Below are 13,684 nucleotides of genomic sequence, written 5' to 3' on the forward strand. Positions count from 1 at the left end.
TAACTGTAATCGGCGCTTCTGGGCTCAGAGCCGGGGCGGCTAGCGCTACTCAGCCAGCAGGTCCCGAACGCGGGGAGCGGTGGCGGGTCGGGGCTTTATCTCCTCAACCTCTGACAGAACGCAACGTGCCCACGAACGTGGAGGGAAACGACCCCCAGGAGCGCTGGTGACACCTGTGGCTCTGACACTAGGAGGGTCCCAGGTACACTCGCGTGACGTCTGTCGCGGATAACCTAGAGACGGTTCGCATCTCACTGCTCTGAGACGTCGGGAGACACTGCAGCCTCTGAGCGAGGGCCCCGCCACGTCAGCCAAGCACCAGGTGCCCGTGCTCGGTATACCGACTGCACACTGGAGTCTGCCTGGGGCCAGGGTTCGAACCCCCAGCCTGCTGGCCTGGAAACGCACAGGCACACGCGTGCTGCCCACGGTCTGACAAGACAGAGGGCTGGAGGGGGTGGTGTGACCAGACCCCATGGAGGGGCCGCTCTCCTGCACGCACACTCTCGTTAACGCCACACGGTCACTGGCCTTCGGAATAGCAGAGGGCATAGTGGTTACGGCACTGGAGCCCCACGGGCTGACCATGGTCCAAGTCCTGGGCCTGGTGGCTTGAACTCACACCAAGTGTGCGCGTGCCCGGATCCCAGGAGGGAGAGTGGAAGGGGGGGATTACGTGTGGCAGGTGATCGCTCACGCCCCTCCTCACTGTCTTTGACTCTCCAGCAAGTGCACGCACCCTCTATGTGGATGTGCATGTATAGTACATGCCTATGCACAGGTCTGTGTACATGTACACGTCTATGTTCACATCTATGTCTATGCACATGTCTGTGTACATGTACACATCTATATACACGTCTATGTTCATGTCTATGTCTACGCACATGTCTGTGTACATGTACATGTCTATGTACATGTCTATGTTCATGTCTATGTCTATGCACATGTCTGTGTACATGTACACGTCTATGTTCACGTCTATGTCTATGCACATGTATGTGTATATGTACACGTGCATGTACACGTCTATGTTCATGTCTATGTCTATGCACAGGTCTGTGTACATGTACATGTCTATGTCTATGCACATGTCTGTGTACATGTCTATGTACATGTCTGTGTTCACGTCTATGTCTATGCACATGTACATGTCTGTGTATCTCGAGGGGAGCCGGACAATGGTGCAGTGATGAAACAGGAGGCTCTGCAAGGCTGACCCACGGCAGAAGTACTGGGTGCGTGGGGCCCACGTGTGCCATGCCCTGGGCTGGCTGAAGCCGGGGGAGGATCGTGGGGCGGAGACCCTGCAGGGTGCTGTCTCTGTGTCTCTTGCTCATGGGAGAGAGAAGGAAACTTAAATATTTGGATAACTGCGTTGACAACACTGCAATAACCACTTCAATATAATCCGCCTCCTTTCAATCCCCTACATTCTATCTTATGCTCTTTCACTGCGATAAAAGGGAGAACAGGGCAAAGCTGTTTCAGGTCATGCACGAAGACAACCGTGATGGGCAGGGGGCAAATGGGCGCACCCAACGCAGCCCTGCCGTAGGGGGCAGCCGCGTCCCCCAGGCCTGGCCGGCACAGCGCTTGGTGCCGGAGGTGGCCCAGCAGACCCTCATGGGACCGATGACTTCATGCATGGAACCCGATCTCCAAGCACACTCGTGGGGCTGTGAGAGTGCACCTTTAATAATTCAGCCCTTTTCTCAAAGGCGTTGGTATCGGGTGACCGACCCCAGGAGCGTGCAGACCGCCCTGTGTCCGATGCCTGGGCCCCGGACGGTCAGAACTGGGGAAGCACGCTCACTCCTGACAGTTGTTCTGCCTGCTCCCACATGCAAACCTCTCCCAATGGAACCGCCACAGAGATGCAGACAGGAGGGTCGCCGATGTCCAGCTCCGGCCGCCAGAGCGGCGGTGCTAACCCTGGGTCTGTTCGGCTTCCAGAGACATGACAGAAGTCAGGGTGCTGTCGGACTCTGTCTGACACAACTGCACTGCGGCCTCTGCACCTCCACAGGCCGCCCTGAGGGAGGAGCCCGTGGGTACACGTGGGCACACGCACGTACCTCCGTGTACTCCTTGTGGCTCCGCTGGATCTCCGACACGCTCTCGCGCGCGGCCCTGCTGGCGGGGGACGTGGCGAAGGCCTGCTTCATCTTGCTGGCGCCATCCTGCAGACGGCTCTGGATGCAGTAGGCTTCATAGAGCTCGTCCACCTGCCGGGAGCACAGGGACGGGACAGGTCCGTCACGCCGGACGCTGCTGCAGAGCACGTGACTACGTGCCCAAGGCACTTTCTGACCCCCATGACGAGGGGCTCGGAGAAGCCGGGTTCTCTCAGTCGGACACCGGAGTTTTATTTTAGCGCTACGATCCATTTTCTGTCTTCAAACTGATTTCACTCTGGTCCTCCTTTTAAATTACACGAGATGAAAATGTCTCTCTCGCACTGCCTGAGGCCATTACAGGAGTGACCGAGGTGACTGCGGGTGACACTGTGGGGCCACCTGCGGGCGTAGGGAGCCGGGGTCGGAGAGCGGAGACTGAGTCTGGGAGTGTGGCACAGCTTCACACCCAGGTGAGCACTGGGGACCCCGGCTAGCCTCACTCTCTGTATGAGACATCATCGCGAGGTGACAGTTACACCCCCAGATTCAGCATGTTCTGAAGGGGCTTGGAGCTATTTATTGAGAACAACTTTGGTAAAGTTTTGGCTCAACAATAAAGAGATAAAATTATGAATTAGTCTTAATATTTGGGTAAAGACGATTGTTAAAACTCATCAACACTCAAGAACTAAACTCTTTTCTCTGTAAATCACACCGCAATTAAAAACATAAAGCAATGACAATGAAGTTTGGGGGTATATTTCTACATTCCTGTTCCTAAATAATATTGACAAAAATTGTTTTTGGTTTGTTTGTTATAGGGTGTGTACAGTCAGTAAAGAGAGAGAGAGGGAGAATGAAAAATCATCCCCCGGGGAGGTGCCCATACCCTAATCCCTTCTCCTCCATTCTCTTCTCAGGGCTTTGGGCACACGCCCACACATGTATGGCATGGTTTTGGGCACATACACCCACACATGTATGGCATGGTTTTCAAGGTGCCGTATCTGGGACTTGAACCACTCACTTGGCTATTAGGCTCCAGCTGCCTTAACCTCCACATGACCTGCTGGTCCAATAATGCATCCTTTTAAATGACCATTGCTCATATTCCTGATATAAACCTGAGAATCACTTACACTTCATGTATTTATTTATGAGATTTTTAATATAGGGCACATGTACTTGCTGGAGAGACAGAGACAGAGAGACAGAAGTGAGAAATCACCCGCCACGGGGGATGGCCACGTTTACCCTCCATCCTCCTCTCGGGGTCTTGGGCACACACACCCTCTGTGAGTTTTAAGCCACCGGGTCCAGGACTCGAACCGCAGTTGACTACATAGGAGTCCATTATTCTATCTGCTGGCCCCCGGAATCACTTACACTTCTAAGGCAGCGATTCTCAATCTACCCAGGGTGATTTTGGCCTGCAGTAGGCCGAGCCCAGGGAGGCTTGCATACCCTATGACGCGGAGGACAGCCCCGTCAGCAGTCACCCCGAATCGAGGCGGGGAAGCCTATTGGGAAGGTCGCCGAGCTGCGTGCCTCTCGGCTCACACTAGCTTCTGCCCCACACTCCAAACCACCTGGCACCGTGGGCTTTCAGGCAGAGGGTCCAGCCCAGCACCCCGGACGGGGCAGACGGAATTTAAAGGAACTCTGCGGACGGTTCTGAAGCGAGGGGCCTCGCAGAACCTTCAGAAGCCCCAGTTCCAACCCCTCCCACACGGCCAGGTTGTCTCACGCTCGTGGCCTTTGGAAAGCTGGCCCTGGCCTCCACTCCCATGGTGGGCGTCCACAGCCTCCGAGGCCGCGGGCCCCTTGGTGCACTGGACTTCGGAGAGTGCTGGTCGGTGGAATCTTCACTAACCAGCTACGCAGGGGGCACTCCATCGCCGCGACCCCACCGCCACCGTGCTGTTCACTGTACCTCCGTCTTGACTCCCCGTGGGGGGCCCTGACCTCAGCAACCAACTACCAAGAAGCCCCCGGTGGACTGGGCGCTTCCCCGAGGCCAGCGGGGCATTGACCGGGGACCCAGGGCGGAGGACGGGCGGAGGACGGGTGCACAGTACCTTGCTGATGTGGAACTCCAGGCGCCTCATGTACCTCTCGGTCGTCTTGATTTGCTGGAATTTAGAGAAGAATTTGAAAGTGCACAGTCAGGACAGCTCAGCTGGCTTGGGCCTGGGAGAATATTATTACTTCATTCTCAAAGTACCAGGAGAGCCCACCTATCACCCTGCCCTCCTGGCTTCACTGTTCTCATAGAGATTATTTGGCACCTATTTAGAAAATATTTCTGAAGCTCCTGAATAAATATTCCGAGAGCGACTTGTGTGTGTTGTTGGAACCTTTAAGGTTTTTTATCAAGAGATGGCAATCCAGTGGAAGTCACTGGATTTCTGGCAAAAAGTACCATACACTCGAGTGTATCAGATTTTCTTCATCATATGTTTGATCTGTTCTAAAATGGACATTGTCCTCTGTCTCTGGAATTGGGGTGCGTTTTACAATTGCCGACAGCTTCCCGGCCGTGCTCCGTTGACTGTGTGGTGCGTATGTCAATTCCATATTTGAGTAATAAATATCATTGCTATTACATGCATTTAACTAAACTACCCCTTTAAAATATCTTCAAAAGCCATACACAGTGATTCAGTATCGAGGTGAAGCTGTCGTGTACACAGACAGGCATGGACACGAACCTTAGACGGTGCTAAAAAAGCAAGGGAAAGCCAGGCCTGCAGGGCCCTCACGGAGTCTTATCAGTAAGTGGAAAGCACACACTTCAAGTGACAAGAGCGAGCCGCTGGAGTTTCAGAGGAGACGTTTGTATCCTTCTCAGCACGTAAAGTGCCATTTCCAATCGAGGGTGTCTTCGACTTCATGAGGTATGGTAGTCCCCGTTGACACAAGGGCGGCCGAGCACGTGGGGACGTGGAACTCACCGAGAGGCTTAGCCCGCGGTGGAGCTGCAGCCCGCGGTGCCTTCACGGGACGTTATCGAATCTACAGGTCCTAGGACTCGCTCGTCAGCCTCATTAGCCACAAGCACGATTTCCCCCGGACTAGAAAAACCATCCGATCCCTGGGGTCCCACTGTCCCTGAAGGGCTTTCTCAAGGATTCCGCTTGTTTTCCAACAACCCCTGCCCCACGATGGCCATGTACCTTGTCCAGGTCGTACAGCACACCCTACAAGGAAAAGGGCATCTAGATTAAAACACGTCCCCCACTGAAACGTCCCCGCGCGCCCAGAATACCAGCCTCCCTCCTCACTGCCTGTGGGCTGAGGACACCCACAACGCGCCACTGGCTTTTCGACATTTGCTTTAGGAAGATAAGATCCAGGTTGTTTTAAATTCCAGAAAGAGCGTCTTTACGAGCCCACGCTATTTGCACTCCGTGTGTTCAGGGCCGACCGGTCCTCTCCGCCCCTGCTCTGGGTTTCCTCCCTACATATTGAGGGGTCTGTAAAATGACGTCATTTGAACATTTAAAACAAAAGAACGGTGCTAACATCAAATGCGTCATGTTAAGAACGATGCGCCTTTCTGTTAGAACACGTAAGATTCAGCTTTAAACACACGAAGTAGTCTCTTAAGTCCTCGAAGGTGGTGACATGCTTTTCACTGTTTTAAAGCAAGTGCATTCCCTCTGTGCTCACGACACCTCGGTATAACTGACACTTGGCGTTTGTCTTTCAAATATTTCTTGGCTGTAAAGTTTATCTGCATAAATGCGTTTGGAGGAGACTGAAGTCTTAGGAATATGGCGTGAAGACGAAAAGTTCACCCCCTCCTCCCTCCGACGTGTGCGGCAGGGCGCGGACAGCCGTCAGCCTCCACGTCCCTACTGGGGAAGACGGTACTGAGGCAGGAGAAGGACCTGCACCCTGAGGCCCGCAGGTACCTACCAGGCGCGAGTTTCTTTTCATGTCTTTTAACTGGGCCGTCAGCTTGTCCAGCTCCGTCTGGTGAACCTCCAGGTACTCGCTGCAAGGACAAGACATGCCGCCATGAGCTCGGGGACCGCAGCGTGGGGCAGGTTCCACCTTTCCTCTAAGGGAGGTTGAGAGTCTGAGCCGGGCTCGGTACTAGGAGAAGGAACTCGAAGAGTTTGAAAATTCCAGTAGGAATTTATCTTGGTGCCAAAAACATTTTTAAAGCCATTCTCATGGAGAATGAACTTTTTGGCGACTCCCTGCTCCTCTTACTTTTTGTCAATTATTCAACCTTTTCTTTCCTGTCCTTTTAAAATTTGCCAGAGGGTGCGTGCTCTTATATGAGAGAGAGAGTGAGGAAGTACCCCCATGGGGCATGGTCATGCCACAGTCCTAAAATAACCCTTCTCCATCTCTCTCTCCTCCAGGGACCTTGGGCACGCATACACATGTGCCTGGTATGTTTCTCAAGTTGCCAGGCTGGGACTTGAGCTGCGTGCTCAGCCATGTGGGCCCAGCGCCATAACCACTCTGCTGCCCGCTGCCCTTCTTCGACGTGTTCGAGCCCCAGCAGCCGTATCGGACAGTGTTCAGAAAGGAACGCCTGTGAGCCTGAGGCTCCGGGAGAGATACCGCATGGGGGAGGAGCCGGTCCTGGGCCCCAGAATCTCGTCTAGTGACGGGCAGTGGAGTGCCCTTTATCTGAAATGCTCGGGACCAGAGTGTTTCAGGCTTGGGGATGTTAGCAAAAGCAGAACGAGACGTTTTGGGGGGGGACCCGAGCCTCAGTACGAAACCCAGTACGTTACGTAAGCCCCCACAGCCTGACAGAGATGCACACGGCTCTTCTGTATTGCAGCCCTCCGGCTGCGACCTGTCGCATGAGGTCGGGGCTTTTCTGATGGTGCCCGCATTTTAGATTTAGGGTTCTTGGCTTAGGGATGATCAACCTGCACCACGGGGCAGCTGTCTCAGGAAACGCTGGGAAAGCTCCGGTCTGGGCAAGCAATCCCTCTAACGTACTGAGGAAGGCGTCAGACCCTCCCGCGGCGACCTCCAGGACGGAGATGCCCCTGCCCCGTGGAAGTGAAGCATACACACGGCACCGCCTCGGCCTTCACGGCACGGCGGTGGCCCCGACGTAGCCACCTCTCGGTGACTTGTTTCCAGCTTCCCCAGCTACACGGCAAGGGCGAAATGCTGCCTGAGAAGCACATTTCACAGGTGACCTCGGCAGACCAGCTCTGTCCCCCTCCCCCGCCACTTTGGAAGGACAGAGTCCCCTTCCGGGAAGTTCTTACTCCAGTCCGCTCTTCAGGGCCCGGTAGACCTCTTCCACCCGCTTAGGCTGAGGCTCTTTGGGAGGGTTGCTGTTTTTGTGTCCCAAATTGTGCATTTTCTTCAATCTGGCCTGCGGCTTCTTGAGAGCTGAGGGATTTTCGATGAAGGAGTTACATCTTCGGAAAGAAAAAAAGAAAAAGACGCTGTGAACCTCAGGCATCCGAAAGAACCTCACCCCAAGAAGGCTCTTCAGCCTCTTGGTTCGTACCGGCTCCCGGGGAGGGGGTCCCCACGTTGCGGGGGATCTGGGCGGTCCTGCGGTCAGTTCGTGGGTTCAGGCTGTCACCTGAACGCTCTGCTGGGCCCAGGCTAAGCAGAGCCAAAGTCTGGCTTCCAGAAACATGCCCTCTGAGCAAAAGCACAGCTCTGAGCGGCAGCCAGATGATGGCGTGGTGGGAAAACCAGGGCTCTGGGAGACTGAGCACGCGGGCAGGTGCCAGGTTCAAGTCTGGAGACCTCCCCGAGCACAGTGCATGCGGACTAGCTGAGGCTGGAGGTGGACGGTGGCAGGGGCAGCCTGGCGGGGACGCTTCACCCTCTCCCCACCCGTGTCTTTCTTGATCATGGAACAAAGACAGAAGAAGAAAGCACTGCTGTGTGAGGACCTGGGAAGACGCCAGGGAGAGGCAGTTCCAGAGACTGTGCTCAGGCGTGAGCTCACGACCCACATAAAGCACACACGTGTGCACAGCACTGGGCATGCGCCCAGGACATGGCAGGCTGCAAACGCAGGCTCTCTGACGTGGGCCATGAGCTGGCTGCCTCGACAGGACCTGAGGCTCAGGAGAGAGCTCGCACTTGGGCTGCAGCTTTTTTAAAAGCATTACCTTTCCCCCCTAGAGTTATTTAATTGGATTTATTATTATTTTCTATAGGGCATGTGTGCTCACCAGAGAGAGGCTGGAGGCGGGTGGGGGAGTGAGAAGGTAAGCTGCCAGGTCTGGGACTCGAGCCACAGTCAGCCACGTGGGAGTCCAGTGCCTTAGCCACCATGCCACCTGCTGGCCCCTCAATAACCGCGATCAGGTAGCACTTACACTGACATCGGCAGGGTGGCCTGCCCGGAACAGGCACTCGATGGCCGAGACCGGCACTGTCTGAGTAAGTGCTCTCGGAGTAAGACCCCGACGGTACGAGGAGGGCGGAGGCCAGGTCACTGGCTTCCGTTACTCTGAACTTTATTCCATTCACAACAGGGAGTGCGTGTGCGTGTGCGTGTGCGTGTGCGTGTTGGTGCTCCTCTGAGCAGCGGGCCGCCCGTCCCGGAGCCCCCGGAAGGCACACTTGCCTTGATCGTCGCTCCTGGAGGCCGCTGAAGCCCGCGAAGGACTGGCTTCTGATGATCCCATTGGGCCCGCCGGGCGAGAAGGACTGTGGCCCCGCCAGCATGGTTTCGGGGAGTCCGGCCGCCAGCCCTGTAGGAGAGGGGAGGGAGCACGGTCATTTATAGGCAGGGGAGGCAGACCATGATGAAGGCGGGACTCGAGGTGGCGTGAGTCGCTCAGATGCTGGTGCAGGTTCGTGGAAGCCCAAGGATTCCGCTCCCAGGATAGCTGAGCAAAGCTGCCCCTCCCTCGGCCAAGGCGGATGCCTGCGGCACAGCGTGGTTTCTGGTTTCCTCGGGAGTCTGTTCCACGCGGTGCCAGGGCACAGACGGTCTGGCCACGGCCATCTCCGCCCCACAGCGACAACACGACACACACAGACCACGCCAGCCCCAGGTAGGCCCCAAGGCAGAACTGCAGGCCAGCGGCACACCCCGAAGCTGCACTCTGATTCTCAGCGTTAAGGGCGGGCCTACCTAACTCTGCCAGAGGAACTGGCCCGTGGTAGCAGGAGCCCTGTGGAACACGAGCCTTCACCCCAGGACCTTTCTCAGGTCATTTCTCCTTGGCCTTCCTAGCCCCGTGACGTCTCGCGTGAGGTCATGGGAAATGAAGATGAAGCAAGGAGAGCAGCCGGGAAAATGGGGAGGAAAACGCTGGCACGGATCCACTCAGAGCGACCGGGGTCAGTCATCCCAGGCCCCGACAGAGGGGGCTGTGCAGGCACCCCCAGATCTACGAGGGGCTGTGTGTAATGTTCCTCCGTTCCGAAGCAGTCACCCCAAAGTCCAGCAGGGAGATGCTGGTTGATCTGACTTACTATGGGGCAGCTGGTGAGAGTCTGCCCCTCGGGGGGGCACGAGCATCTCCTGACGCCAGGGCACGCACAGGAACCCGGCCTCCTCGGACCCCCAGAGCCTCCTATCAGCTCGGCCTGAGTTCTGCGCCTCGCCTCGCCCGAGGCTGCTCCCTCGAGAGAGGACAGAGGGAGGCGGCTGGACCGTGTCCCCCAAGGGCGGTGCTACGCATGCGTGTGCTGTCACATGCTGGCAGTCCCCGCGGCGTGGCTCCCAGGGCCCCCACAGCCCTCCACAGGGCGGTTTCGCAGTCCTTGCTGCCGCATGCCGAGAGGTAGCCGCGTCTAAACCTCTGCCGAGTTATTTCTGGCTGACCAAACAGTGTACAGCCAGCGTGCAAAGCAACTAAGTGCAGCCACGCAGACCCCTGGGTCGCCAGCGAGCAGGTCCTGCTGCCTCTTAGCACGCCGAGGCACTCTGCGTCTCTCACCATCCCCGGCTCTGTCCACGGATCTGAAGCTGTAAAAACGGTTATGAGGCAAAAAGCCGCCTGCCCCGGCTTTAAGTGCAATCTGTGTAAAGAAGGACGAACATGGGGGCTCGCAGGGCGACACCACGGCTCTGCAAGGCCGGCCCACACAGGGAGGTTCTGGGTTCGGGTCCACACGTGTCTGTGACCTGGGACTAGCTGAAGTTGGGGTTGTGGTGCCAGGATCTTGGGGACATTGAACCTGTCTCTCTGTCTCTAGCTAATGGGGGAAATAAACGTAAAGCAAAACAAACAAAGCCAACTTTAAAGAATCTATCCCTGGGACCAGCAGTTAGCGTAATGGCTATGTCGCTGGACTCCCACATAGTCGACTGCGGTTCGAGTTCCGGACCCAGCGGCTTAAACTCATGCCAGGTGCGTGTGCAGGTGCCCAAGATCCCGAGAGGAGAATGGAAAAGGGATTGTGACGTAGTTATCCCCCCTCAGGGGGTGATTTGTCGCTTTCTGTCTCTCTGTCTCTCTCTGTCTGGAGAGCGCACGCGCCCTATAGCAAAAACCTCTCCAAAAAAAAAAAAAAGACTCCATCCCTGGACTCACCGACATATGACACATTCTCAACCACAGAGACAACAGGAAGCCTTAAAGGTGTGTTAGCACAGCGAATGCCACGTCCTGTATTCTGAGCCCAGTGCCAGGAGGGACCATGAGGTGCCGTCCCTCTGGGCCCCGCACTCTCACTCGGGCTGGGAGGTCCGTGTCACTCTGCACCTCCTACCACTTTTCTGCCTGCGCACTGCCCTGCCCAGTTCACCAGGGGAGTCCCTTCCATTTCTGTAAGGCAGACAGCTGGGGTGGAACACTTTTCCCAAGACTCCAGCACTCCCTAATGTACCACGGTCCGCTCAGTGTCCCTCCCTCCCTCCTCGGGCCTCTGGAATGGCCTGCAGGGCTGTTTCCACTCCCTGGACGGAAATCTCCATCGCGCTCACGGTGAGAAAGTGGTTTCCGCTCACTTTCTTTGATCTCGTCCAGTCAGCCTGAGTGATGTCTCGAACAGCAGAGGGAGAGGGGTGGGCCTGGGGCCATCTGGAACGGTGACACAGGGGTTAGACCTTCTCCGGGGGTCTCCCCACTCCTCCACTCTCCTCTTGGGATTTTGGGCATGGTTGCACACACACCTGGTGTGTTTTTCAAACTGCCAGGTCCAGGACTCGAATGTGCAGTCCACCCTGTGGGCCCCCGTCTTAACCTCCACGGTACCCACGGGCCCAGAACGGTTCTCTGCACTGTCGCGGCTCCCTGACCGTCGGTCAGCCAAGGCGGCTCAAGGTGGCGGGTGCCGCTCTGCAGGGCTGGAGCCACGTGCAAGAACACGGCTGGGATTCCAGGGTAGCCAGAAGCCTGTACCCACATCGGGGTCCCATCCAGTGGGTCTTGGGGGGATCGTGGCACAAGACCTTGTCGAGGCTGCCTGTTCCTTCCCGAGGAAGCTAACTAAGTAAACGTGGACCAAGCCGCGTGGCAGGACAGGACTTGTCGTTCCTGTGGCCCAGCGCCGTGCTAACAAAAGGATGCGTTCCCGCGGATCGGAGGCGCTGAGCCCGAAGGGGCTGGGCTGCTCGGGCTGCTCGGGCTGTGGGCAGCAGCCGACTTCCGCCGTGCCCTGGACTTGATGCGTGCCCTTCCAGGCCCCGCGGCCTCATCAGTGAGGTCGCTGGGCACACCAGACGGGACAGTCAGCAGGGCGGACGCGCTCACCGCTGCTCCGGTCGCAGTGACAGTGACAACGGGGACAGGTCACCCAGGCAGTCCACAAAGTGAGGGCGGGGCGAGGCCTCCCGGCAGCACTGAGCTCCACGGCTCCCTTTCCAGCGGTCTGCGCAGCGAGTTAGCAACCTGAGCAATGGCCGTTACAGACACCAGACACGTGTACTGCTGCAGCGGAGGCAGACGGCTTGGCTCACCTATTTATAACGCGCGGTTGGGGACCAGCAGATGGCATAATGGTTATGTCGCTAGACACCCACATAACTGACCATGGTTCGAGTCCTGGACCTGGCGGCTTAAAACTCACACCAGGAGCATGTGCGTGCGTGCCCAAAGTCCCAAGAGAAGACTGGAGGAGAAGGGACTGGGGCGTGGACATCCCCCCGGGGGTGATTTCATGCTTTCTGTCTCTCTCTGTCTCTCTGGCGACCGCATGCACCCTAGAGCAAAATCTCTCTTAAAAAAGAAAAAGGGTTGGTTCCCCATGGCGTGCCTGGTCAGCGTTTCAGTGGACACCGGGCGGACTGTCAGCCGCTCTGAACGTGTTCTTTCCGGACGGCCGTTCACATCCGGCCTCGATGTTCCTCACATCTCAGGATGTCAGGATTGGACGGACGGCGAGTGGTGAGCGGGGTGTGGGTACAGCCGGACAGTGAGCAAGGTGGCGTCTTCCTGCACCAACGTGTCGGCTGCCCGGGCGAGAGCACTTTCCCCTGCGCTGAACACACATTCCCGGCGGGCCATAGTTTCCCAGCCAGCAGTGCGGGCACACCAGCCCGAGAGCAGATGCCCTCCACCTGTTCCGACGGGCATTCCGGGGAGCGAGGGGAGGCGGGGGGGGGGGGGGGGGGGGGGCACCCCTGCCCTCCCGCCACCCTGCAGAGTTGGAGCCCGGATGACAACGTGCGACAGAATTAATATTCACAGCGGGAAGGGGCGAGCATGAGGCGGAGCAGCCGCGTGTCTGTTAGCACTTCCAGGGCCGAGGAAAACTGTAAGGGCCTTTGTCCTGGTCAAGGACGGGGCCGCTGATCTCTGCACGCGTGTGCACTCCTGCTCCCGGGAGCTGCGGAGCGACAGCTCTGTGCCGACGCGGCCTCGGTGACACGGCATCCTCTCTTTGAGGCCGTCACAGCCAGTGTCTGTCATTAGAGTGACACGCACCGAGCCACCTGCACGCAAGGGGCAACTGCTCCCAGACACGCAGCGGGACTCTCCCCTCCGGAGCAGCGACCTCTGCTTGGCTTCCTCTGCTGTGAGCGGGGATCCTAACACGCCACTGTCACCCCGACATGGTGAGCCGTCGGGCACCGGCCCATAAAGTGTAACACCGAGCAGGGCCATACACCCGGTAAGGGCCCCGTCATCGAGGGAGGGACAGACCCACAGCCCTCCCAAATGGCATGCGTCCGGGCTGTTGCTGTGTGTCTCGTTCCTCGGGTCACACTAGAACCGGGACCTCAGACACAGGCCGGCCAGTGCTACTCGTACACGCTGTAACCCCACTGGCTGAGCCTGGCTCTCCGCGGGGCACGGGCACAGGAGGTCTTCAGCTCCTCAGCTCCACGGCTCGCATTGTCCGAGACAGACCCGAGGAGAGCATCTAACTGCCTTGGACGAGTGTGTGCGCATTTTCCAGAAAAGGGCAATTTAGGGCCGAATACAGGTGTTTCTTTTTATCTCTAAGAAGTGGCCTCTGGTTACTCCTTTTGGATATGCAGGGCTATCTGCTCGGCTGAGGGGGTTAGAGAAGAGTACAGGTCGCCGGGCCCGGCACTGTCTTCGGAACTTCAAAGCAACGCGGAGGTGAGCTCGCTCTGCACGTTGGCTGAGCCCCCTAATGTGTTCCCATGTCTAACACCCTGGGGCGGTCTGTCTCTCTGCATGGCTGGCTGC

At 57.2% G+C, this 13,684-nt stretch overlaps 1 protein-coding gene across 1 annotated transcript in view; it reads right to left on the bottom strand.

Moving 5' to 3' along the window:
• Window positions 1-13,684, bottom strand: part of RIPOR2 (RHO family interacting cell polarization regulator 2) — a 108,568-nt gene that overhangs the window by 28,811 nt on the left and 66,073 nt on the right. The window contains 6 exon segments of the mRNA XM_014593364.2: window positions 2,079-2,228; window positions 4,199-4,252; window positions 5,297-5,320; window positions 6,042-6,120; window positions 7,370-7,525; window positions 8,698-8,824. Coding sequence (XP_014448850.2) covers window positions 2,079-2,228; window positions 4,199-4,252; window positions 5,297-5,320; window positions 6,042-6,120; window positions 7,370-7,525; window positions 8,698-8,824 — 590 coding nt within the window.

The sequence above is a fragment of the Tupaia chinensis genome, unplaced genomic scaffold, assembly GCF_000334495.1.
Source record: "Tupaia chinensis unplaced genomic scaffold, TupChi_1.0 Scaffold140356_1, whole genome shotgun sequence".
NCBI lineage: Eukaryota > Metazoa > Chordata > Mammalia > Scandentia > Tupaiidae > Tupaia > Tupaia belangeri.